The sequence below is a fragment of the Myotis nattereri genome, assembly GCF_964212035.1.
Source record: "Myotis nattereri genome assembly, chromosome: 4".
NCBI classification, from domain to species: Eukaryota; Metazoa; Chordata; class Mammalia; order Chiroptera; family Vespertilionidae; genus Myotis; species Myotis nattereri.
The window spans coordinates 90955833-90983074 of record NC_138079.1 but is presented as its reverse complement, the minus strand read 5'-3'; the positions used below and the strand labels follow the sequence as shown (position 1 = coordinate 90983074).

Below are 27242 nucleotides of genomic sequence, written 5' to 3'. Positions count from 1 at the left end.
CCTTTAAAGACTTGACTTGGGGAGTTGAATACACAATACAATATACAGATGATGTAGTATAGAATTGTACGCCTGAAACCTATATAATTTTATTAACCATTATCACTCTAATAAATTCAATTATAAAAGGGGGGGAAAAAGAATAAAACAAGATGAAGCCTGAAAAAAAAATAACTAAAATACCACCATTGTACCCCCTAAAATAATTCTCTATATATTATCACTTGTCAGTATTCAAACATCCCACATCATTTTTTCCCCAGTAGATTTGTTCCAAACGGGGTCCAAACAAAGTCCACTTTCGGTTGTTATGTCTCCTAAGTCTCTCAGTCTCTAGGTCCTCCTCCTTGTTTTTGTTACTCTGTATTTATTTGTTGAAGAAACCAAATAACTTGTCCTGTAGTTTTCCCACATCTGGAATTTTGCTGGTTGTCTTTCTGTGTTGTCACCCAATAGGTTCCTTTGTCCCTTACATATCCTGTACTCTAGTAGTTTGATCTAGAACAGCATTTCTCAACCTGTGAGTCGTAGGGGTCAAACAACCCTTTCACAGGGGTCACCTAAGACCATCAGAAAACACATATATAATTACATATTGTTTTTGTGATTAATCACTATGCTTTAATTATGTTCAATTTGTAACAATGAAATTGGGGGTCACCACAACATGAGGAACTGTATTAAAGGGTCGCGGCATTAGGAAGGTTGAGAACCTAGAGCTTGCTTTGGTTTCAGTTTCATATTTGGCAAGACTACCTCATAGGTAATGGTGTTTTCTTCCATTAAGAGGCATATATATATATATAAAATGCAAAATGACTGGACAGCGGAACGACCGGTTGCTATGACATGCTTTGACCACCAGGGGGCAGACCCTTAAAGCAGAAGCTGCCCCCAGCCCACAGGCCCTGATTGCCTGATTGGGGCCTGCCAGCCAACCTCTCAGTCTCTCCCCCACAGCCAGCAGGCTCCGAACACCGGATGGGGAACAGGGAACCAGGGGTGGGTGGCGGTGGACGTGGGTGGCGCCAGGCCAAGGTGGGTGCAAGTGAGCGGGGCCGGATCACCCTACCAGTTGCCCCACACACAGAGGACGACTGGTAGCAGGGGGAGGGGCCAGCTGCTGGCAGCTGCAGAAGATCAGCCCTGATCGCAGGCCAGGCCTAGGGACCCTACCCATGCACAAATTTCGTGCATCAGGCCTCTAATAATGTTTATAATGTTCAGTTGTCTCTTTTCTATGGTTACAGCCACTGTGACCATTGATTGTTTAGAATTCAGGGGTCCTCAAACTTTTTAAACAGGGGGCCAGTTCACTGTCCCTCAGACCGTTGGAGACTATAGTTTAAAATAGGTCCTCCTCCTTGTTTTTGTTACTCTGTATTTATTTGTTGAAGAAACCAAATAACTTGTCCTGTAGTTTTCCCACATCTGGAATTTTGCTGGTTGTCTTTCTATATCTTTATATAGACTATAGTTTAAAAAAAAAACTATGAACAAATTCCTATGCACACTGCACATATCTTATTTTGAAGTAAAAAACAAAATGGGAACAAATACAATATTTGTATTTGCATGTGGCCCGCAGGCCGTAGTTTGAGGACCCCTGGTTTAGATTCATTGTTCATTAAGGGTTGCAAAATGGTGATACTGTAATTCTCTCATTTCTTCTTCTTTTTTAATCCTCATTAAGGATATCATTTTATTGATTTTTTTTTTTTTGAGGGAGAGAGAGAGAGAGTTTCATTGCCCCGACTGGGACTGAACCAGCAACCTACGTATGTCCCTAACCAGGAATCAAACTGAAACCTTTTGTTGTATGGGACGAAGTACCAACCAACTGAGCCACCTGTCCAGAGCTCATTTTTCTTCATTTGTTAGCTGAAATACATCTGGAAAAAAAAAAGGGGGAGGGGGGATTTCCCTCAACAACCATTTTGATTACCCTAAGAACAGTTTAGACCAGAAAGTCAGATTAAGTGTTTGATTCTTTCCCTTTATTTAGCAGTTTCAGAAGAATGATTTGACTCCCTGTTAATCTCCAAGGTGACCAATTTCTTTCTTTAGGAGCATTAACTGAAGATTTTAACATTCTTGATATGTTTGAATACATTTCAGTAATTATACTAATTGATGCTCATATTGTTCCATCTTTTTTGAGGAGGAGGCTCCTCAAATTATTTTCTGAGTTTGTTTTTTAAATTTAACTTTTGAATTGAAGAATAATGTGCTTTCTAGTGAATCCTTTTAACATGACCTCATTAGTCTTTGATACTTTTCCTTTCTCACTGACAAGATGTTCAAGTTACTCTTGTACCTTTCCGTACCCAAATCTGGAATCAGCCATTTAACAAGTTGTTCCTTTTTAAAGTAATCTTTTACTATAGAAAACTTTATGTATAAACAAAAATAGAGGGAAGAGTTTATTCATATGCAAATTCAACATGTATTGACTCATGGGCATTCTTATTTCATCTGTCCCCCTTCACACCCTCCCCACACCCCTAATCCTGAGAATTTATTAAAGCACTAGAGGCCCAGTGCATGAATTTATACACAGGTAGAGTCCCTTGACCTAGCTGGCAATCAGGGCCTCTTGGTGGGGGATGAGGGGGTCGCAGGAGGTTCGCTGTGGGAGCGCACTGACCACCAGGGGACAGTTCCTGCATTGAGCATCTGCCCCCTGGTGGTCAGTGCACGTCATGATGACTGGTCGACCAAGTGTTAATATGCTTATTTGCCATCCTTACATTTTCTTTGGTGATGTGTCCGTTCATACTTTTGCCCGTTTTGTTTGATTCTTAGTAGCATAAAGTAAGTTGAATTATTTTAGTTACTTTTACAATCAGGAAAAATATGAGTACACTTCATTGTAGCAAAGTTTACAAAAGTAAATAAAATGAAAATAAATTGCCATAATCCTACCTGAGATTCAGACAGAGTTAACATTGCATTTTGCTCTGTTTTATTCTAGAAAATTTTCTGTGCATAATTTAAACAGTTCTTTTGTGTGTATTCATTCCGCAAATGTTTATTGACAAGTGGTGTGACCCAGGTGCTCCACTAGGAAAAGGATCTCAGTCGTGAACAAGGCCTTGCTTTCATGGTGCAGATACCATTGAGATCAGATTGCTACACATCTTTGAATATTTTTTCACCTAACATTGTTCATGAGCATTCTCCAAAACTTTTCATATTCATTTTTCTTTTTTTCTTTTTCTTTTTTCTTTTATTTATTGCTTAAAGTATTACAAAGGGTATTACATATGTGTCCATTTTATCCCCCCGCCCTAGACAGTCCCCTAGCCTCCCCTATCCCCCAGTGTCTTATGTCCATTGGTTATGCTTATATGCATGCATACAAGTCCTTTAGTTGATCTCTTACCCCCCTACCTCCTGCCCCCCAACCCTCCCTGGCCTTCCCACTGCAGTTTGACAATCTGTTTGAGGCAGCTCTGCCTCTGTATCTATTATTGTTCAAAAGTTTATAATGGTCTCTATTATCCATGAATGAGTGAGATCATGTGGTATTTTTCCTTCATTGACTGGCTTATTTCACTTAGCATAATGCTCTCCAGTTCCATCCATGACGTTGCAAATGGTAAGAGTTCCTTCCTTTTTAGAGCAGCATAGTATTCCATCGTGTAGATGTACCACAGTTTTCTAATCCATTCATCTACTGATGGGCACTTAGGCTGTTTCCAGATCTTAGCTATGGTGAATTGTGCTGCTATGAACATATGGGTGCATATATCCTTTCTGACTGGTGTTTCTGGTTTCTTGGGATATATTCCTAGAAGTGGGATGATCACAGGGTCAAATGGCAGTTCCATTTTCAGTTTTTTGAGGAAACTCCATACTGTCTTCCATAGTGGCTGCACCAGTCTGCATTCCCACCAGCAGTGCACAAGTGTTCCTTTTTCTCCACATCTTCTCCAGCACTTGTCGTTTGTTGATTTGTTGATGATAGCCAGTCTGACAGGTGTGAGATGGTACCTCATTGTTGTTTTGATTTGCATCTCTCAGATGATTAGTGACTTTGAGCATGTTTTCATATGTCTCTCGGCTTTCTGAATGTCCTCTTTTGAAAGGTGTCTATTTAGGTCCTTTGCCCATTTTTTGATTGGATTGTTTATCTTCCTTTTGTTAAGTTGTATGAGTTCCCTATAAATTTTGGAGATTAGGCCCTTATCAGATATGACATTGGCAAATATGTTTTCCCACATAGTGGGTTTTCTCATTGTTTTGTTGATGGTTTCTTTTGCTGTGCAGAAGCTTTTTATTTTGATGTAGTCCCATTTGTTCATTTTTTCTTTAGTTTCAAGTGCCCTAGGAGCTATATCAGTGAAGAAATTGCTTCGGCATATGTCTGAGATTTTGTTGCCTTTGGATTCTTCTAGAATTTTTATGGTTTCCTGTCGTACATTTAAGTCCTTTATCCATTTTGAGTTTATTTTTGTGTATGGTGTAAGTTGGTGGTCTAGTTTCATTTTTTTACACATATCTGTCCAATTTTCCCAACACCATTTATTGAAGAGACTATCTTGGCTCCATTGTATGTTCGTGCCTCCTTTGTCAAATATTAATTGAGCATATTGGTTCGGGCCGATTTCTGGGCTCTCTATTCTATTCCATTGATCTATATGCCTATTCTTGTGCCAGTACCAGGCAGTTTTGAGAACAGTGGCTTTGTAATACAACTTGATATCTGGTATTGAGATCCCACCTACTTTGTTCTTTTTCAGGATTGCTGCAGCTATTCGGGGTCTTTTTTTATTCCAGATGAATTTTTGGAGAGTTTGTTCTAGATCTCTGAAGTCATATTCATTTTTCAATGGTTAAATATCTACTGGAACTTTATTACTTAGGTTGCATATTTTATTTTTTCTCTGTCATACACAATGCAATGCTAAGCATTTTGTATATAAGACCTTCTTCACTTCAGACTATGTTTGTTAAGTAGTGCCTACTAATAAATTGGTTAAATTAAAACATTTTTAAGAGTGATGCACTTTGCCCTGGCCAGTTTGGCTCAGTGGATACAGCATCGGCCTGAAGACTGAAGGGTCCCAGGTTCGATTCCCGTCAAGGGTACTTGCCCGGGTTGCCGACTCAATCCCCTGTAGGGGGCGTGTGGGAGGCAGCCGATCCATGATTCTCTCTAATCATTGATGTTTCTATCTCTCTCTCTCCCTCTTCCTTCCTCTCTGAAATCAATAAAAAAAATTTTTTTTAAAAAAAAAAGAGTGATGCACTTTGGCCCTTGCTCTTTGGCTCAGTAGATAGAGGGACAGCCTGTGGACTGAAGGGTCTCAGGTTCAATTCCGGTCAAGGGCGCATGCCCAGGTTGTGGGCTTATTTTCCAGTAGGGGACGTGCAAGAGGCAGCTGACCAATGATTCTCTCTCATCATTGATGTTTCTGTCTCTCTCTCTATCTCCTTTCCTCTCTGAAATCAATAAAATATATATATATTTTAAAAGAGTGATACATTTTGCAGAATTGCTTTCTAAAAAGGTTGTGTTCTACTAGTAGTGCCTCGGAGTATGCTTCTCATCTCCTCTCCCTTCCCTAGCTGTGGAGAGAGGTTGGGTCTTTATATAACTTAGCCTCTTCTCTCCATTCATTCATTCATTGTTTATGCAAACCACACAAAAAATGGCTGATGGCAAGGGGCGTGAGGTTGCAGACAGAGCATAGGTGGGGACTGGCTGCCATGGTTGTACCATGACCTTGTGCTCACTATTTTCTGCAGGCTGTGAACCCAGGCAGGTCCCTGTTCCTGCTGTATGCTCTCAGGAGTTCCCCCAGACTTGGTCTGCTGTATCTCTACCTGTTTGACTACACAGACACCTTCCTACCCTTCATCCACACCATCTGTCCTCTGCAAGAAGACAGCTCTGAGGAGGACATCTTCACCAAACTTCTGGTAGGTCTGCAGTGCCTTGAATGAAATTATTCTACCATTTCTCAGTGTGGTGCAGAACTGGAGACATGGCTGTAGCTTGTCATGAAGAGTAAACAACTTCAGCTTTCATTTGGATTTTGCAAGGAGATCCCCTGCAAAAGAAAATAAAGAAGGGACTTTTGCCCTGGCTGGTTTGGCTAAGTGGTGGGAGCATAAGCCCATGAGAACCAAAGGGTCGAGGGCTCAATTCCCAGACAAGGGCACCTACGTTGCAGGCTTGATCCAGGGTCAGGGTGCCTGCGGGAACAACCAATAGATGTGTCTCTCTCAGATCGATGTTTTCTTTCTCTCTCTCCTCCACATCCCTCCCCTCCACTCTCTCTAAAAAATTAATGGAAAAAGTAACTTTGGGTGAGGATTTTTTAAAAAAGAACCTTTTCCACCCCAAGAAGCCTATTTTGTTTGCCATATTGCATAGCAAGAGGGGCTACCCTCTGGACTTGAAATGTTTAGCGGGGAAAACCAGCATTTCTTTTATTATACAAGATAGGATAGGTCCAGATTGCCCGAGGGTTAGATTTGTGAGTCTGCTAGCTTGGTAATCTGTCTTTCAGTAGGATCCCCAAAGGATGAATGATTACTTGTGTTACCACAGACAGGGGTAGTATTTGTCCTATTGGCCATAACAGTAAGGCAGCATCCAGCTCACTGATAGGAGTCCTCTTCTAACCTGAAATGGTTGCCCATCATGGCTCTTGTTTCTTCAGCTTGACCCATGGATCCTTCAGAGTTATTGGTGGATCCCATTGACTAGGTGATTTCTTCTGTCTAGTTGGTTTTTTGAGGGTATATTGTCCTTTGCATTGCTGCTCTTGGGGAAATCCCTCTGATCTGTTTACATCAAAAAGTCACATGGATATAGGAATTGTCATTTATGATCCACACCCACAAATGTTGAAATAGAATTCCTAAATCTCCTAATATCCTTTTTAAAACATTTTAGGCAAGTCTCCTCCCTGACTTCAGCCTTGGATATTGTTCAAAGCCTGCTGATGAGCCCCTTTGCACAATGTTTTTCCATCCACTTTCCAGCTGTTACCTGCCCTTGCTGGACTGGAGCTTAGAAACCCATTTGACCTTTCCATTTTAACAAGCCCCAGCAACCCCTGCCTGTGCATCAGGCTAACTTGTTTCTTGGAATACTCATTGCACAGTCTTACTGAACTTCCATTAACTTCTGGATGCCTATGAATTATTTAAATACTTTTGTTAATTTTCTGCTAATATCTGTAATCAACGTTTTTATTTTCCCAAAAATTATTTTTCCAAGGTTTGTGTTAAATTTTTCCATGACTTGTTAACTTTCTACCACAGCTAAGATGTTGAATTTAGGAAACTGAGGTACACATGCAGTGATGATGAAATTATAAAACTGGTTAATTTCAATTTATATCAACCCCATTTTTTATAACTCACGATTAGAATTTTTTTGCTTCTGAACTTCTAGAATTATGTAACAAGCATCTCAGTTCAACCTCTTTGGTAATATTTAGGCAGTGTAAGATTAATTATTACAAGGTGAGTTGATGGAAATTTCATTTTAGATGGTTTGGGTGTGTGTGTGTGTGTGTGTGTGTGTGTGTGTGTGTTTTAATAAATGTAAAACTCAGTGGAATAACTACAATATTACATTTTGTATAAACGACAATCTTCATAATTTTTTGTATTTTTATTTGTGTGTTATTTTTAAAGGATCTTAGAGAGCCCACATGGAAGCAGTGGAGAGAATTCCTTGTCAAATACTCCTTCCTTCCGTACCAGCTGATTGCTGAATTTGCTTGGGACTGGCTGGAAGTCCATTATTGGACGTCTCGGTTTCTCATCGTCAATGCCATGTTACTGTCGGTTCTGGAATTATTCTCCTTTTGGAGGATCTGGTCAAGAAGTGAACTGAAGTAAGTGTGTTTTTATATTGGATATGGTTGGAGCAATGGGGACTGGAAAAGATGTCTAAAGTATTAGACACAATGACTCCTCGTGTTCTGGTTTTGAAACACCTACTTAAGCAGCAAATAGGAAAAGTTACTTTGTGGTAGCAGGGTGGAGAGGTTTTCATGGTGCTCATTGTTAAAGTGTTTCTCCATATATCTTATCCCATGTACCCTATCATATAATTCCTGGGAGTGGAGGCTGTACATGAAAGATTTTAATAATTAGGGGATAAACAAGTGGGAAAATGAAGATGCTTTATTAAAAAAAACAATTATCATAAAGCATAAAGAGATCTGGTGAGAAATCCTGTGGGCATGAGTTCTAATCCTGCTCTGCTGCCACTGGAACAGTAAAAAGGGCTTTGGATTAATGTGTAAAATGAGAATTGGACTAGATGGTCACTGACTTAGTACTCTTGGTTGCAAGTGAAGTGACAGAAACCAATCTAAATTGGCTTTCCTAAAAAGCGAAATACCCAGTTAAGGCTTCCCACATAGCTGAATGCAGAGACCTAAATGCTACCATCCGAACCCACTGTCTCCCTTTTGCAACTCTGCTCTTTCCTGTTCAGCCTTAGGCAGCTCTCTTTAAGTGGGGGCCTTGGGTCACTCCAGGAGTAGATGGGAGCAGCTTAGCACCTTGTGGAAGGAGAGCACTTCTTTCCCTATAGTACTCATGAGTCTCAGGGCTCACGTGTCTTTACTCTGATTGGCCCAGCCTGGGTCACGTGCTCACCTGATCCCATCACTTGGTGCAGGGGTATATGAGGCTCTCCTTGTCCAGGCTCAGAACATGTACTCATCTCCCCACCAGGGGCTTCAGCCACACCCAGACCACATGGAAAAGAATATGGGAGGGAGGCACCCCAAAGGAAAACATAGAAGGTGTTGTTAGAAGAAAGGGAATGGCTGCTTGTCAGACAGAAGTAACATTACCACAGTATCCTTGAACTCTGAAATGCCCTGTATAACTCCCAAGTCTTGGCTTCATCAATAAGGAGCAGCCTTATAAATAATTCTGAGAACCTGATAAGAATCTCCCTCATTTATTTCAATTCAGTGAACTCCTTTCTTCATGTACAGTTAATTGAGCCCCTTCTCTGCCCCTGGCTTTCTTCTCGGCACTGCAGAATTTTTGGTAACGAAGACAGTCTTTACTCTGAAAGTCTACAGCCTCGCAGAGAAAATATGTATATTAAATATATACAAATGAGACACAGCGATGAAGCAGGTGGAGTTGGGGCTGAAATGGGGATGCCTGACCTGGTGTAGATAGTGCCCTGGGGAAGCACCGTCTAGAGCAGGGGTGGGCAAACTTTTTGACTCGAGGGCCACAATGGGTTCTTAAACTGGACCGGAGGGCCGGAACAAAAGCATGGATGGAGTGTTTGTGTGAACTAATATAAATTCAAAGTAAACATCATTACATAAAAGGGTATGGTCTCTAGACTCTCTAGACTGTGTCCTGGGAGTTGAAGATGGATTAGTCAGGCAACGCTGTGTCTCAGGCAGTGGGGACAGAAAACAAGGTCTCTGCAGCCAGGCCACCTGACTCTGCACTAGGAGACAGCCAAAGCCTGAGCACTGTGGTGTTGTCTTTGGAATTGCCAGCACTATTCCACCTCTCAAATGCTTCTCTTCTCTTTCAGGACTGTGCCTCAGAGGATGTGGAGCCATTTTTGGAAAGTATCAACACAGGGGCTTTTTGTGGCCATGTTCTGGCCCCTCATTCCTCAGTTTGTTTGCAACTGTTTATTTTACTGGGCCCTGTACTTTAACCCAATTATTAACATTGATCTTGTGGTCAAGGAAGTCCGACGGCTGGAAACCCAAGTTTTTTGAGTGGCACTGCCCACGCTCTGAGGGACTCCTCCAGCCTCCCTGACGTCTGAGCTTTGATGCTTGAGTGAAGAGGGGTTGGGAGCGCACAACTTCCTATTTTCTTTCCCTAGTAAACAAGGTGCTGCTTTCTCTGTCAAAGCCTACAACCAGGTCCCCTCTCCCTCTGCCTTGGTCATTGTGGCAGCAGGGACTGACATCCCAGAGCCGGGCCGGCACAGCAGCACCTCCCACCTAGCCTCCTTGCTCACAGGAACTTGGGAGGCCCCGTCCACTACAGCTTGCAAGGAACCAGGGTCCTCAGAGGATGTGGTGTGGGCGACATCAGAAGGCTGCCACATCAGCAGTCCTAACCTCAGTGACTGACAAAAGCTCCCAGGGCAAGTTGGAGTTCTGAGACTCAGCCCAAGATCTGGCTTATTGGGGCCAGGCCTGTCCTCTAAGTCAAGTTTAGGAAAATGGGAGAAGACTTTGTCATAGGCATAGACAGTTGCACTCAAAAAAATACAGAGGAAAAACCAAAATCCAGTAGACAATTGTTTTATTGAAGAGTTGCTAAGAAGTTGAAGAGTTAAATATCTAAAAGATGCAATTTGAGACTATAATGATGGTTACACTCATCCTGTTTCTACTAATCATTAAAAGTTTGGATCCCTTTCTCTGAATGGGGGGATTGAGTGGGATGTCAGGGTAACAGAGGTGGGTATCAGGCTGTGCTGCCTCAGTGCCACTTAGAATTGCCTTGGCACTGGCCAGGTGGCTCGGTTGGAGCGTCATCCTGTTCACCAGAAGGTTGCAGATTCAAGTCCCAGTCTGGGCCTGTACAGGAGGCAACCAATCAATGTTTTGCTCACATTGATGTTTCTCTTCCTTCTCTAAAATCAGTTTAAAAAAATTTTTTTTTAAAGCATATCCTTGGGTGAGGATTTAAAAAATGGTTTTGTTTTGGGGTTTGCTTTGTTTTGGATAATTTAACCCAAAATCCAGGAGAGTCCTTTTGTTTAATGAAGCATTTTACACATTGACCTCACACTGTATAATCTCTATCATCTTGTTCTGATGTATAAAACAGCAAGTGTAATTACACCAAGTGCTGTAATTGTAAATATGAATGAGATAAACTATGCCTCTTATTTCATTCTAATGTGATCCATGATGGGCCTCGAAGAGATAAATTTGCATCCAAAGGGTTTCTTTGTGACTCCATGAAACATTCATTAATCCTTTGTATCTTTGAAGATTTCACTCAAACTTTGCATCTGAAAGTTTAAAAAATTACTTGAAATAAAAATAAAATATTTTTTATAAAGACAAAACTTCTGTAGAAAAAAATTGTTTAGAAAACATGAAGATCTGAATTGCTCAATACAACCTACTAGTCATGCTGAAGTCTCCCTGCCTGATGGGAACATTGAGCCAAGGAGTCACCCTGAAGTATCTTAAGTGAAAGGAGAGAAAATGTTTTCTTCCTCCTGTGTTTGCTCATCAGGCCCCAGGATTCCCTGACTTTACCTGCTTAACACCCATGACTTGCCAGAGACACGCGACACTGCAAGCTTGGGGACAGTGCAGTATTTTCACATCCCTGGTCTCCTGCCTTGAGGGGTTACTATTTTTTCCAGATAAAGAGATGGAGACTGGGTGGCACTAATGGAGCAGGACCCAGGCTGGACTACCGATTGCCAGACTCCTAGACCAGTGTCCCCCACCGACTCCCCATATTCTGCTTCAAAGAGGGTGCCATCCACGTCTGTTCAGGGGAGAGCAAAGGAGACCTGGCCTAGAACAAATGGGCTGGGCTGGACTGTCACTAATTGTCAGCAGGAGGGACAAGTACTTCAGAGCCAGGGCCACAGCTGCCTCTCCTCCCTCAGACCTTCTCAATCAGCAGGTTTACATGCATCAACAGAGGGTGTCCATTTAAAATATTCAGACCCTTTGATGTAAGAATTCCATTCCTGCAAATCTGAGTTAAGGGATAATGAAAAGGGGCAGTGGGATTTGGCGGATTTATTCAAAGAATCGCCAACACATGAATAATTGCTCAAAATAGGAAATCACCAATACTCTAAAGTTAGCAATTTATAAACTGGTACGTAATACCTATTTAAAATGGGATTTCCAGCCCTGGCCAGTTTTGTTCTGTGGTTAGAGCATTGGCCTACAACTGAAGGGTTGTGGGTTCGATCCTGGTCAAGGGCACATAACTTAGTTGCAAGCTTGATCCCCAACACATGTGGGAGGCAACCAATCAATGTGTCTTTCACATCGATGTTTTTCTGTGTCTCTCCCCCTCCCTTCCATTCTCTAAAAAATCAATGGGGGAAAAATACTTTCTCGGGTGAAATTAACAACAAAAATGGAGTTCCCAAATATTTTTTAATGACATGGAAAAAAGCTTATGAAAAACAAGAGTTTCAGCTACATTTTAAAGAACAGTTTGTTGATTTTTAGAGAGAGGAAGGGAGAGAGAAACAGAGATCAAGCCCGCAACCTGGGGATGTGCTCTGACCAGGAATTGAACCAGCAAATTTCCATGCATGGAATGATCCCCAACTAACTGAGCCACACCAGCCAGGACTCAACTACAGTTTTTAAATTACAGAAAAGACTGATGGACAACCAACTAAAATGCTAAAAGTGGTTATTATAGTTTGTGGGAAATGGGATCATTTCTTTTCTCCTTTATATTTCTCTGTATTTGCCTTTTTTAAAAAGCAGTGAGTATATAATACTTTTGTAATCAGAAATTTTAGTAAAGGTGTAGGATGGTCCTGGTTGGTTGCTCAGTGGTTAGAGTGTTGGTCTGTGACTAAAAGGTCCTGGGTTTGATTCCCAGTCAAGGCCATGTACCTTGTACCTTGGTTGCAAGTTCCCCGGCACTGGTAGAAGCCCATGTAGGAGACAGCCAATTAATGTGTCTCTCATGTCAATGTTTCTTCACCTCCTCCCTCCCTCTCTCTCTAGAAATCATTGCCGGGGGGGGAGGGGGGGAAATACCCTCAGGTGAGGATTTTTTTAAAAAAAGGTGGAGTAGGATGGGCAAGAATACTCTTTCTTTCTTTTTTTTTTTTTTTATATTTTATTGATTTTTTTACAGAGAGGAAGGGAGAGAGATAGAGAGCCAGAAACATCGATGAGAGAGAAACATCGATCAGCTGCCTCCTGCACATCTCCCACTGGGGAGGTGCCCGCAACCCAGGCACATGCCCTTGACCGGAATCGAACCCGGAACCCCTCAGTCCGCAGGCTGATGCTCTATCCACTGAGCCAAACCGGCTTCGGCAGGAATACTCTTTCTTGAGCTAACAATTACTAGACCTGAACTTCACAAGGGTGGATGGTGTCATGTGGTCATCTTATTTATTGCCTCAACCCAGGACTTAGAACAAGGCCAGGCACTTAGCAGGTGTTTGTTCATCAAGAGCAGGTTAGAAGACAAGCTCAGCCTTTTCATAAAGGTCAAACCTCAAACATGGTACCAGACCCAATACAGTCATAAACACCGTCATGGTTTTGTAAATAGGCATGGGGTTTTGACCTTAGTCAAACTGGCAACCAAACAGGCTCCAGCCCCAGGTTTGGAGAGGGAGGGAGAACAAACACAAGTTGCAGCTTTAACACTTTAACTCAGTTCCCCTCTGAATATGGCTGTTGGTTAGTGAAAAAAGAGTTTTATTTCCTTGTACAATAACATTTCAAGTCAAACTAGTCAGTCACATTTGAGCGGGTCGTGCCCACATAAGAAACGTGGATAGAAGAGGTACTTTAAATGGTACTCGTTTTCGGCTAAGCAGTAAGCAAGCTCCTGGTCACACTTGCACAAGAGTTCTTGACATTCATCCTCTGCCGGTCCTGGAAGAAATGGGGAAACTGAGGTTAGAGCAGGAGCTTGCAGAGACTTGAGGATAAACAGGAGGGAAACCGGTAACACTGTTGGCAGTAAGGGTCATAAATTGCATGTGAGTGACACTTGACAATTCACTATGTGATCTCCAGCCTCAGGGCAACTCCAGGAGGGAGGTGACACTGGCCCCATCTTGCTGAAAAGGAAATTGAAGTTGTCAGAGAAGTGTTTTGAGGTGCTGTGTCCAAAGTCCCTTTGACCTTCTAGCTCAGGGGTGGGCAAACTTTTTTACTTGAGGGCCACAATGGGTTCTTAAACTGGACCGGAGGGCCGGAACAAAAGCATGGATGGAGTGTTTGTGTGAACTAATATAAATTCAAAGTAAACATCATTACATAAAAGGGTACGGTCTTTTTTTTTAATAGTTTTATTCATTTCAAACGGGCCGGATCCGGCCCGCGGGCCGTAGTTTGCCCACGCCTATTCTAGCTTCTCTTTCGTATCAATATTACACAATTTCATTTTAGGATCCATTGAGACTAGCAGTAGGAAACCATCCAGGCCTTTTTTGGGGGGGGAATGCCTGCTCTGCTGCTTCCTAGCTGTGTGATCTTGCCTAAATGAGTCAAGTCCTCATTTAAATGGGGCATTATCCACTTGGCAGGATTACTGGGAAGCCTGGGTGAGGAAGCCTGCCCAGGAGAGACTTGACATTGAACCTGCACTCAATCAACGTAGCATGTAGTAGATATGTGCCTATAGACACATCACTTCACCCTCCCTAGGCTGTTTCCTCAAGTGCAACACAGGGATACTAATAGCACCTACTCCTAAGGGCTGTTGGAAGAATGGGAAGAGGCCAAATCAGTAAAATGCAGGGGATATGGGAGGCACTAGTAAGCTGAAGCTGACCTGCTAAAGTTGCCAGCTAATCTGACCATTCAATATAAAAGAATATCCCCACCCTGCATCCCTGCTTTTTTATTGAGGAAAAATTCCCCTATCAAAATTTACCATTAGAAAGTGCACAAATCGGTAGGGCTTAGTGCATTCATAATATTGGGTAACCATCACCTCTATCTAGTTCCAAAACATCTCTATCACCCCAAAGAGATCTTGTACACATTAAGATGTTGCTCCCCAATGCCCCTCTCCTGAGTCTTCAACCATTAATCAGCCTTCTGTCCCTATAGATTTGCCTATTCTTGATATTTTATACACTTGGAATCATAAAGCCCGTGACCTTTTGTGTCTGTCTTCTTGCACTTAGCTCCTTGCATCACATTTTCAAGGTTCATCCATGTTGTAGCAGGTAAGTACTTCATTTTCTGACACAGCAGTTATAAAAGCACGTGGCACAGAGACAATTTCCCATTCTCCTCCTTTTAGACTTCTCTGTCTCCTTTATTTTTTATGTTTTTATTAATTTCAGAGAGAGAAACATCAATGATGAAAGAGAATCATTAATTGGCCTCTTCCTGCACACCCATTACTGGGGATCGAGCCCAAAACCCCGGCATATGCCCTGACCGGGAACAAACCATGACCTCCTGATTCATGGGTCAACATTCAACCACTGAGCCACACCAGCTGGGCTACACTTCTCTGTTTTACCTAAAACCTAACATAGGGGCTGGCACAGAGTAGATTCTCAATAATATTTGTTGAGAGAATATGAAAAAGCCATACATCATTTCTAATTCTCACACAAACACTGCAATTAATTTTTACTATTTCCATTTTATGGATGTGTAAAGTGAGGCTCAGTGGAATTCAGTAACTTGTCCAAGGACACAGAGCTGGGAAAGGGTGGACCAGGACTCCAGCCCAGGATCTCCTGATCCAGTGCCTGAAGCCGGTCCATCCTTGTTGCTTGACACAGTCGCTGCAGGGAAGAAACATCTGCACAGCATATGTTTCAAGGGACCTGGCATACTGTTCTTAATATGTTTGCTCCCCTTCTTAGCGCTATGTGTTCTAACCAGGGCCGCCTCCCCGAGAAAGGTTGTTTCCCCAGGTGGGGATATTTCCCTGGAGTTAGGAATTAACAAGACTAAGGACGGGAATGAATCAGTAAAACCCCTAGTGTTACAAAATACCATGTACTACTTATGAAGAACTTGGACTAAAACTGTTGGCAGTAAATTTGGGACTTGTTGGGCCCACATCCCCAGGGGTCTGCCCACAAGGGAAAGCACCAAAGCCTATACCCCTGGAGACCCACCTACACAGGGCAGTCCTAGGGAAGGCAAGCAGCGGGGCTGGAAGGACATAACTTTTACTGGGTAGGATAATCTTCTTCAGTCACTTCCTTGTAGCTTATCAGTAGAGCAGTAGAATAGTGATCTTGGAATAGCCCTTATAATGGAACACAGAGATTAACCTAGAAAAGATTAAAATCAACAGAACTAGATAGAGACAGGATTTTTGGCAAAGGTCAGATAAGAAACTATGGACATGAAACCAGGAACTGTAGAAGGCCAAGGGAGGACCCAAAACATACCATTATGTCATGCTTATAAATACAGTTGTAACAGGACAATAAAGGAGAGAATAAAGAGAGAACCTGGCTATGCTGATCAACTGAACTCTGTGTCATTCCTTCTTCGCCGACTCCATCCACACCTTTGGGAACCCCTGGACCTGCTGGGGCTGGACCCCAACAATTCAGCACCTGTACCTCCCTTCTATTCCCACCCTCACCTCTGAGCAAGAAAGATTCTTTCAAAAGCAAGACTTGGTCTCACTGCTCCATAGCCTCAGGAACCTAACAGCATCATGTTATTCCAGAATAATAAAAATTTAAAAGGAAAAATAGCTCCCATGGGTTAAGTTTAAAATAAAGGCCTACCAGTAAATATTATTATATGCTTAACATTTTAAAAATATATTTAAGTCAGGCCCATAAATGGAAAATGGGCCACACCTGTAATTAAATAAACAACTATGTTCAGAATATCTCCAAACAGAATAAGAGAATATTTTTAGTCAAAAATGTATAATAGGTATTTTGGTTCTCTTCATTTGGTTCAGGGAGGGCAGGTCTGTAAACAGGCACAGACTCCATCAACAAATATTTTACAAATTCCATTTTAACATGGTTAGGGGCAAGTCGAAGGGAAGAGGGGAAGATCTTTAAGATTTCCAACTCAATGCCCATTTCTTTTTTTTAATTTTTTTTTTTATTGATTTTTACAGAGAGGAAGGGAGAGAGATAGAGTTAGAAACATCGATGAGAGAGAAACGTCGATCAGTTGCCTCCTGCACATCTCCTACTGGGGATGTGCCCGCAACCCAGGTACATGCCCTTGACCGGAATCGAACCTGGGACCTTTCAGTCCGCAGGCCGACGCTCTATCCACTGAGCCAAACCGGTTTCGGCAATATTAAGTCAGCCTAGTTCTTATGCCAGCTCCTAAGTCATACTGAGAAGATATGGCTGAGGACCTGTGCCTATCTAAGACCATCCTTCTAGTAACTCTTAGTTGCCTCCTTTCCTCCGGAACAGACCATGCTGCAGGGGCTAGGGTTCCAGTGGAAAGTCACACCAGGACCTCATTTCTCTCTAGTGGGAGGTAGTGGGTCAGAGAGAGGTTCAGATCAGGATGAGAGAGGGAGGAGAGGAGATGGGAGAGAGTAGTAACCTCTGTCCAATCTGTTTACCACATTATAAACCCTTTTTTCATCTTTGCTACACCCATCTTCCAGGTAAGGCAACTGAGGACCGGAGAGGTCATCCTCCTAGGGCCAAGAGATTTTCAACAAGGGAAAGAAGAGTTTCTTCCACAAACAGTACTGGGACAACTGGATAGTCCATGCAAAACAATGAAGTTAGACTCTATCACACACCATCTACAAAAATTAGCTCAAAGTAGATCAATGACCGAAATGCAAGATTCAAATGATAAAACAATTAGAAGGAAACAGGGACATAAGTCTTCATGGCCTTGGATCTAGCAATGGATTCATAGATAGGACACCAAAGACATGATCAAGAAAAGACAAAATAGCCCTGGCAGGGTTGTCCAATGGTTAGAGCGTCAGTCCACAGAACAAAGGGTCTGGGTTCCATTCCTGGTCAATGACATGTACCTTGGTTGCAGGTTTAATCCTGCATGTGGATTAAACCCTTTCACTCTCTTTAAAAATCAACAGGGAAAATATCAGATGAGGACTTAAAAAGAAAGACAAAACAGAAAAATTGGGTTTTATCAAAATTACATTTTTTTTAATCCTCACCTCAGGATATTTTTCCCATTGATTTTTAGAGAGAATGAAAGGGAGGGAGGGAGGAGAAGGGGAGAGAGAGAGAGAGGAGAGAGAGAGAGAGAGAGAGAGAGAGAGAGAGAGAGAGAGAGAGAGAAAGAGAGAGAGAGAGAGAGAAACATCCATGTGAGACTCATTCACTGGTTGACTCCTGCCCATGCCCCTGACTGGGGTGGGGGACAGGGGACGGGTGCAAATCCGCAACCCAGGTATGTGCCCTTGACTGGGAATCAAACCCAAGACCCTTCAGTCTGAGAGCCAGTGCTCTAACCACTAAGAAAACCAGCCAGGGCCAAAATTACAACTTTTTAAAAAATATATATTTTGTATTGATTTCAGAGAGGAAAGGAGAGGGAGAGAGAGATAGAAACATCAATGATTAGAGAGAATCATTGATTGGCTGCCTCCTGCACACCCCCACTGGGGACTGAGCCTGCAACCCAGGCATGTGCCCTTGACTGGAATCGAACCAGGAACCCTTTAGTCTGCAGGCCAACACTTTATCCACTGAGCCAAATCAGCTAGGGCCAAAATTACAAATGTTTTTGAACTAAAAACATTACCAAGAAAATGAGCCCTAGCTGGTTTTGCTCAGTGGCTAGAGCATCAGCCTAAGGACTGAAGGGTCCTGGGTTCAATTCTGGCCAAGGGCACATACGGGGGTTGTGAGCTCAATCCCCAGTAGGGGACTGCAGGAGGCAGCCAATCAATGATTCTCATCATTGGTGTTTCTATGTCTCTCTCCCTCTCCCTTCCTCTCTGAAGTCAATAAAATATACTTTTTAAAAATATGAAAAGAGCCCTGGCCAGTGTGGTTCAGTGGTTGAGCATCAACCCATGAATCAAGAAGTCACTGGTTCGGCCCTAACAGGTTTGGCTCAGTGGCTAGAGCATCGGCCTGTAGACTGAAGGGTCCCAGGTTCGATTCCGCTCAGGGGCATGTGCCTTGGTTGCAGGCACATCCCCAGTAGGGAGTGTGCAGGAGGCAGCTGATCGATGTTTCTTTCTCATCGATGTTTCTGACTCTCTGTCCCTCTCCCTTCCTCTCTGTAAAAAATATCAATAAAATATATTTAAAAAAAAAAAGAAGTCACTGATTCGATTCCCAGTCAGGGCACCTGCCCAGATTTCGGGCTCGAGCCCCAGTAGGGGGTGTGTGGAAGGCAGCTGATTGATGAGGTTTCTCTCTCATCCATGTTTCTCTCTCCCTCTCCCTTCCTCTCTCTCTAAAAATCAATAAAAACATTAACAAAAAACATTTTCAAGAAAATGAAAACAGCCCTGGCAGGTGTGACTCAGTGATTAGAGGTCCAGGGTTCGATTCCCAGTCAAGGGCATATACCTGGGTTGCAGGTTCCTCCCTGCCCCAGGTTGGGGGGATGGCAACCGATGAGTGTGTCTTTCTCACATTCTCTCTCTCTCTCTCTCTCTCTCTCTCTCTCTCTCTCTCTCATCTCTGTCTCTGTTTCTCCCCTTCCCTTGTCTCCCTCCCTTCCACTCTCTCTCTCTGAAAAGCAATGGAAAAAATATCCTTGGCTGATGATTAACAAGAAAAAGAAAATGAAAAGATAACCTATAGAATGGGAGAAAAATATTTGTAAATCACATATCTGATAGGGGTGCAGTACCCAGAATAACTCAACAACAAAAAGACAAATAACCCAATTAAAAATTAGCAAAAGACCTGAATAGTCATTTCTCCAAAGGTATAAAAATGGCCAACAAGCACATGAGAAGATGCTCAACATCATTAGGGAAAAGCTAATAAAAACCACAATGAGATATACAACCACCCACTTGTAAGTACCATCTCCAAGAAAGTAATATGTCCATCTGTCCTCCACCCACATTTTTAAATTTTGTTTCATTACATGTCAAAGTAATTTGCATAGATCCCATCAGTCTGCATATTCCTTTTCTTTTTAACTTTTAATCCACAAATAATTCATGAAGGTAATCTTTTTTAAAAAAAATGGAAACATGACAGAGAACATAAAATTGCCTCCTACCATCACTCCCCTCAACCTGGTTCTGTCCCTAGAAATGACTACAGCCATCCTCAGTGTGGAGTGTGTCTTTACATTTTTCTGAGCTTTGCAAGCGTCCACATGTAGTTGTGGAAAGTAGTATGGTGCTATTTGCTATTTTTCTTTTTAACACAATGAACATGTCATTCTGCAGTTTGCTTTTTCATTCAACATCTTTCCATGTCAGCATATGGTTCTACCTTATCCCTTCTCCAGGCTGCAGTCTTCCACAGTGAGGATACATCATGGGTTTATATAACCAGGCCCCATCTGATGGACAGTTAGGTAGTTTATTTCTGGTGTCATTTCTCTCTTTTTCCATTTTTGTCCAAACAGAAAAGAAATGGGTTTCTTTGGCCCTTGCTGGTTTGGCTCAGTGGATAGAGCGTTGGCCTGTAGACTGGAAGGTCCTGGGTTCGATTCTGGTCAAGGGCACATGCCTGGGTTGTGGGCTCAATCCCCAGTAGGGGGCTTGCAAGAGGCAGCTGATCAATGATTCTCTCTCATCATTGATGTTTCTCTCTCTTTCTCCCTCTCCCTTCCTCTCTGAAATCAATAAAACTACATATTTTTAAAAATGTTTTAAAAAAGAAAGAAATGTGTTTTTTTTGTTTATTTGTTTAAGTGTTCAGTATTAGAGATCATTTATAGTAGATCAGTCCAAAGGGTGGTCTATGGGGAGCTGGAAGCAGTGGTAAGTTATTACAAGCAGATGCCCCAGGAACTCTGGGGAAGGTTGGTGTGGGTGTTGCTGGGAACTCACCACATTCAATGTGCTGATTGTTGCATGTCCAAAGGTAGGACTGCAGCTTGGGTATGCAGCCAGCCTCCTCACTGGCATGCCGGTAGCAGCAATCATGACGGTGACAGCACCTGTGGATGGCAAACAGGCAGACCAGCAGGTGAGTGAAGGCTGCTCTCCTGGCCATCTTTCCATGCCAGGACTATGGGTGAGCATCTTCTGGTCCAAACTTTGTTCCTGAGAATCCTGTCTTGGGAAATACGTCTATTGACCTGCACTGCCTCCATCGCCAGCCATGCTTGAGCCTGGCCCCTGCCTGCCTCACTCCCGTGGTCTCTGAGCTCCAGCAGAACTACTCTCCTCTTTGTTGCTAAAACGAGCCTGCTTCCCGCCTTTGCCCTCTGCCTAGGACAGGGGTGGGCAAACTTTTTGACTCGAGGGCCACAATGGGTTCTTAAACTGGACCGGAGGGCCGAAACAAAAGCATGGATGGAGTGTTTGTGTGAACTAATATAAATTCAAAGTAAACATCATTACATAAAAGGGTACAGTCTTTTATTTCAATAGTTTTATTCACTTCAAACGGGCCGATCTGGCCCGCAGGCCGTAGTTTGCCCACGGCTGGCCTAGGACAACTGCATGCCCACTCTTCCTCCTTTAGGTCTCAGCCTAAGTGCCAGCTCCCATCCTCAGAATGTCATCAGGACCCCTGCTTCCCAGGCTATGAGGATCTCTTTGTTACACCCTCTCATAAAACCAGGTTCCCTCCCTCCAAGGCAGGTTTATAATGAGACCCTCATTAGCAAGAAGGTTAACACCCGTCCTCCTCACTGACCAGAGTTCTAAGACAGTGGTTCCCAACCTTGGCTGCACAGTAGAATCACCTGGGAATCTTTTTAAAATCCTGATTTCTGGCCGAAGCCGGTTTGGCTCAGTGGATAGAGCGTCGGCCTGCGGACTGAAAGGTCCCAGGTTCGATTCCGGTCAAGGGCATGTACCTGGGTTGCGGGCACATCCCCAGTAGGAGATGTGCAGGAGGCAGCTGATCGATGTTTCTATCTCTCTCCCTTCCTCTCTGTAAAAAATCAATAAAATATATTTAAAAAAAAAATCCTGATTTCTGGGCCTCATCCTCCGGAAATTCTGTTTCTTTGTTATGGGGTGGGGCCACAACATTAGCCTCAATTTCCTCATTTCTGAATTGGGATTGTTGTGAGGACTCAAAAGGGGTTCTCAAAACAGTTTCTGGTGCACTTTAAGTCTGATCAGTTTTGTGTTTTGTTTTGTGGTTTGTTTTTTCAGCCAAAGAAATCATCCCATAGCCCATCCACCTGTGGGTCGCGGCCCCTTTGGGGCTCGAACGACCCTTTCACAGGGGTTGCCTAAGACCATCGGAAAACACATATATAATTACATATTGCTTTTGTGATGAATCACTATGCTTTAATTATGTTCAATTTGTAACAGTGAAATCGGGGGTCACCACAACATGAGGAACTGTATTAAAGGGCCACGGCATGAGGAAGGTTGAGAACCACTGCATAGCCGGCGTGAGGGGGCAGCTGGCAATGTTACCCAGGAGGACCTCTGCCTGCAAGGCAGTAAAATGTGCTATTTCCTCATAGGCCTTAACTACCCCCAGGAGGTGGGAGACCTTCTAGCCTGGCCCACGCATACACTCACCGGTCCATGGCATCCAGGGGCTTGCCTCGGCCGCCCAGGCCACAATAGCAGCCGTATCTAATATAGGCCAGGGGGCTGCGGGGGCCCACACAGTGTACGGTCCCTGCCAGTTCTATGAGCCCACGTCGGTGCACATGTGACGTCAAGGAGGCTGGGGGAAAACAAGGGTTAGAGGCTGCCGGTCAGGTCTTCCCTGGCCCTGGGAAAGGTCACTGGCCTGAAAGAGCCTGGATGACTGCCTGGGTTTGAATCCTGCTCCTCCCAGTCGCTGGCTGGGTGACCTTGAACAACTTACTCAAACTCTCTGGGCCTTGCTTTCTTCGTCTGTAAAATTAGGGGGGTAAGTGCACCTCTCTTCATAGAATGAAATGAGATCATGTATGTAAAGCACCTGGCACACAGCAAGCTCTAGCTATTATTACCAATATCTTCAAGGCAGCCATGAACGAGAAAACAAGACACAGAGCCACAGCATTCTGAAAGATCTCACCACTGGGCCTTCTTCCTGGAATGACCTGATTCCCAATCTCCTGCCCTTGTCAATTTCCGACACAGTCAGAGTCCAAGTTGTGCATCAAATGTCTGTCCCATTGCCCTAACCGGTTTGGCTCAGTGGATAGGGCGTCAGCCTGCGGACTGAAGGGCCCCAGGTTCGATTCCGGTCAAGGACATGTGCCTTGGTTGTGGGCACATCCCTAGTAGAGGGTATGCAGGAGGCAGCTGATGGATGTTTCTAACTCTCTATTCCTATCCCTTCCTCTCTATAAAAAAATCAGTAAAATATATTTTATTTTTTTATATTTTTATTTTTTTTAAAAAAATATATTTTATTGATTTTTTTACAGAGAGGAAGGGAGAGAGATAGAGAGTTAGAAACATCGATGAGAGAGAAACATCAATCAGCTGCCTCCTGCACATCCCCCACTGGGGAAGTGCCCGCAACCCAGGTACATGCCCTTGACCGGAATCGAACCTGGGACCTTTCAGTCCGCAGGCCGATGCTCTATCCGCTGAGCCAAACCGGCTTTGGCAGTAAAATATGTTTTAAAAAACGTCTGTCCCATTGCCGGTGATGAGCACTGGACATCACAGATGAGCTAAACGGGGTCCCTGCCACCAAGGAGGGCTCCTCTGTGCAGGCTTCCCTGTCCCTGGTTCTCTCCACCACCAGCACCACCACTTCCATCTAGACCAGCGCTTCTCAACCTGTGGGTCACGACCCCTTTGGGGGTCAAACGACCCTTTCACAGGCGTCGCCTAAAACCATCGGAAAACACATATATAATTACATATTGTTTACAGTAGCAAAATTACAGTTATGAAGTAGCAACGAAAATAATTTTACGGTTGGGGATCACCACAACATGAGAAACTGTATTAAAGGGTTTGAGAACCACTGATCTAGACTCTGGTTCAGGGCCCTTTCCATCTCCTCTTACTTTCCCTGCCTAGCCTCTGCTTCTTCCCACACAGGGAGGTCCTGTGGCCCGAGCCCAGTTATGGCTCTGACACAGAGCAGTGCACAGTAGGTGCAATGGGAACCCCCTGCCTTTCACAGCCACACAGCCAACAAGAACCTGGCTGATTGAACCTGGCTGGATCGGAACCTCTGATCCAGGCTTCTGACTCCCAATCCAGTGCTCAGTCCTCCTTGCCCAGTAACAGCAGGGGAAGGAGACCTGCCAGGGTGACAGAGCTGGGGGGCACCAAGGAGGGGGCCACTGCTCAGGGTCAGGCACCTCCAAACTCTCTGTAACATGGGCATCAGAGAACACACTCCCTGTGAGTGTGTGCCTGTAAACCCCTTAGACTAAGACTAAGAGAGGCAAAAGGACCCATCCCGGGTCACAGGGCTGGTGGGTCTCAGAGCAGACGCCCAGGCCCAGACCTGCCTGATTTCTGGGAGTCTGCTCTCCACTGCTCTGGGACTGCCGAGCCAGAGATTTATGCATTACATCTAGTCATCGTGTCTCTGTTCTAGAACAAGTTGTTACTACACTGACGCTTTTTAAGAGTACAGACCAGAATTACATCCAGCTCGCTCTCTCGGGATTTGCCAAGTGCTGCCCACACCTCTGCCTGAAACCACCCTTCAGAGAAAGCTCAGGGGCCTCACTGCAGCCCAGAGACGCTGCAGGAGCCTGCCTCTCCCTCCTCGCCAGTGTCCTCTCTGAATGCCCACCACAGAGATCCTGCTCATCATTTCCTGTTCCTCCAGTTACATTCCCCGTCACATATATCCTGTGCTGCACATGCCCTCGCCCCATCCTCACCCAGCTCACCTGTCACCTCCTAGAATCTGCCTCACCCTCAGGTCGACCACAGGAGCCCTGTCACATTGTGCTGCTATCTGCTTCCGGGAGTAACTCTCTAGCCTGGGAGCTCTTGGAGGGCAGATCTCTGCCACAGGCAGCTCCAGATGCCCTGGCACACAGATGGCTTCCATAAAAGGTCCCCTGACCTCTGGCTCCACCAAGCCCCAGTCTAAGCATACATGACAGGGCCCCAGTCTTAATCCTATGCCCCACAGCTGTCCCCAGAAGTCCCCCACCCTGACCTAACCACACTCCGGCATCTCAGGGTCCTGGGGACAGCCCTATGGAGAACCCAAGCATGGGGCAGAGGCCAGCACTGGGTTTGGAACCAAGGAAAACACTCCCTCTTCGGTGAGGCAGGTCACTCTGAGGTCTGTTTGCTCTGTCTGCCCACAGCAGCCTTGCTAGGAGTGCCAAGGCTGTCTGGGCTTCCTATATTCCTAAGGGCCTGAGGGTGTGTGTGTGTGTGTGTGTGTGTGTGTGTGTGTTCTCCTTGGGGAATCTTTGCTTGTGTCTGTGTGTGAGTCTGTCCATGAGCCCTACACCTAAGTGCCCAGGTGAGGCTGGGGGTGTGTGTGTATATGATGTTGTGTCTGTATATCTCCCTGTGAGTGTGTGCCTGTGCACCCCAGAAATGGGGAGTCATTGAAGGGACCTCTCCAAGTGTGGTGCCTAGGGCGGGGTAAGAAGGCAACCTCATGTTCCTCCCCCACCCCAGGTAGGGCAGACCCTTCTTCCCCTGTTCCTCCTGCCTCTGGTGTCCCCTTGGTAGTCCCACTTCAGACCCCAGGGACAGGTAGATGGGGAGGGTGTGGTCGCTGAAGAGGGTTACAGTGATGGAGGGGGTGTCTGGGGAGGACACCGAGACCCTGGGAAGGGCTGGCCTAGTTTTGGGTCCCTGGGAGGAGTGGATGAGTGGAAGCTCTTGGGGAGGACAGGGGACAAGGCTCTTAGAAACCTGGTAAGAAATGTGTCAGTGAGCCAGAGAAAGGAGGGATTAGGAAAGTAGGGCTCCCGGGACCTTGGAAAGGGCTGGTAGGTTGGAGTTCTTGCAGAGGGGTGGGAGCAGGGCTGGGGCGGAGGGAGGGCTGAAGGAGTCCCAGGAACTCCTTGATCCTCCAGGGGCGCACTCCTCACTCACCTGCGCAGGGCAGGAGTCCGGGTACCAGGAGCAGCAGAAGCGGCAGCATTGCTGGCTGGCACAGGGGCAGCTGACCCATAGGAAGGCGGCAGGTGTGGGACGATCTGGCTGACCAGTGTATATAGTCACCAAACTGGGGCCCAAACCCCCACCCCCACGCCCCGCCCAGCCCCGCCCCTGCCCTCACCTTACCGCAGGGCCGGATGGAGCCCGGTAAGGGCAAGCCCCTGGGGCGGCAAGAGAAGTCCTTCCAGGACCTCTGCATCTTGGTCATGGAATGGGCGCTGGAGGCCAAAAGAGAGAATCTGGCCCAGGAAGTCTCCAATTAGGGTTTGGGGAGAATTAGGGAGGAAAGGAGTTTAGCACAGGTCGACCCACCAAGTAAATGCTCAAAAAGGGAGCTCTATTCATATTATGATTACCTGCAGCCCCCTTCCAGCACTCACCTGGGCATCGAAAAGAAGAGTTCGAGGAGTGGGAGAGACAAATTATTTTAAACTTCAAATGTAGGAAACTTGGCGCTCCAGGTACCTCTAGAAATCAGCTCTCTGCACCGCGCCCTCCCCCCACCCGCCCCCCACCCCCACCCCCACCCCACCGCCCGCCTCACCACCACCATCACCCTTGGGAAACTGAAGGGGTCAAAGATTTGCCCTAAGTGGGTTCTGGTGAAAGAGCTGAACTGGTGTAGGAGGGGAGCTGGCCTCACACCCCATGCCCTTTCTGCCTCAGCCTTCTCATCTGGTCAAGGGTAGCAAAGCCACCGTGAGGCAGTGAAGACAGACACAGCAGGTGCTCAGCATTGAAAGGCAGTGACAGTTGTGGCACACATCTGTTCCCCTTAGTCCCTACCCAGTGTCATCAATTTCTGACGATTTCTAGTCAAAACCATTTCTGAGAGTGGAACTCCTAGACTCCTCCCATCTCCACAGCCAAGCTCTCGTAAAAATAATGGCAACTAGTAATGGTCCTGTTCAGACCGGCCAATGAATGGAACAGGGAAACTGAGACGAGAGCTGAACAAGAGGCACAGCAATTCACAGCAGACACAGCAGGCCACCTCCCTAGAGATAACAACGTCTAGGCTCATTTGTATTTCAGCTCCAGGCCCAGAAAAGCAGCAAAACCAGGTGGGTGACACCAGGACCAGCTGCAGTGACTAAGGACGCCCTGGCATTGACAATCAGTGAAGACCACGACCCTGAAGGAGCACACCGGAAGACGGATGAATATTCTGCTGAAACCCTCTCCTGAGACCTCCCCTAAAATTCCTGCTGGCAAGAGAGATAAAATCACTGAGACAAAGGAGCCCTCACTCTCCCTCCCAGGACCATGCCCACGCCTCCCCACAACTTCTTTCCCCACAGGCGTGCCTCCACGGGACCTCACCAGGCTTGCAATCAGGGCAGCAAATACAACAGCAAAACAGTCCCAGGCAAAACTCCTGAACCTGTCTCTAAGGCCCCCTTTACTCTGACTTTTTC

General features: G+C 45.0%; 2 protein-coding genes across 3 annotated transcripts in view; one reads left to right on the top strand and one right to left on the bottom strand.

Annotated features, from left to right (window-relative positions):
- Positions 1 to 11043, top strand: part of BFAR (bifunctional apoptosis regulator) — a 30146-nt gene extending 19103 nt beyond the window's left edge. Inside the window, exons 6-8 of one of the 2 annotated variants that reach the window (XM_081090503.1) lie at positions 5755 to 5928; positions 7660 to 7862; positions 9548 to 11043. In XM_081090503.1, coding sequence (XP_080946629.1) covers positions 5755 to 5928; positions 7660 to 7862; positions 9548 to 9740 — 570 coding nt within the window. In that variant the 3' untranslated portion in view covers positions 9741 to 11043. The remainder of the gene's footprint in view (positions 1 to 5754; positions 5929 to 7659; positions 7863 to 9547) is intronic. The other variant, XM_081090504.1, reaches the window with a different exon arrangement.
- A 2406-nt stretch (positions 11044 to 13449) lies between these two features.
- Positions 13450 to 25837, bottom strand: PLA2G10 (phospholipase A2 group X; the record flags this gene model as incomplete). The annotated part of the gene is made up of 4 exons (XM_081088841.1): positions 13450 to 13592; positions 20641 to 20750; positions 22303 to 22453; positions 25759 to 25837. 4 exons carry the CDS (start codon positions 25835 to 25837, stop codon positions 13450 to 13452), a joined length of 483 nt encoding a protein of 160 aa, XP_080944967.1.
- Positions 25838 to 27242: the final 1405 nt, after the last annotated feature.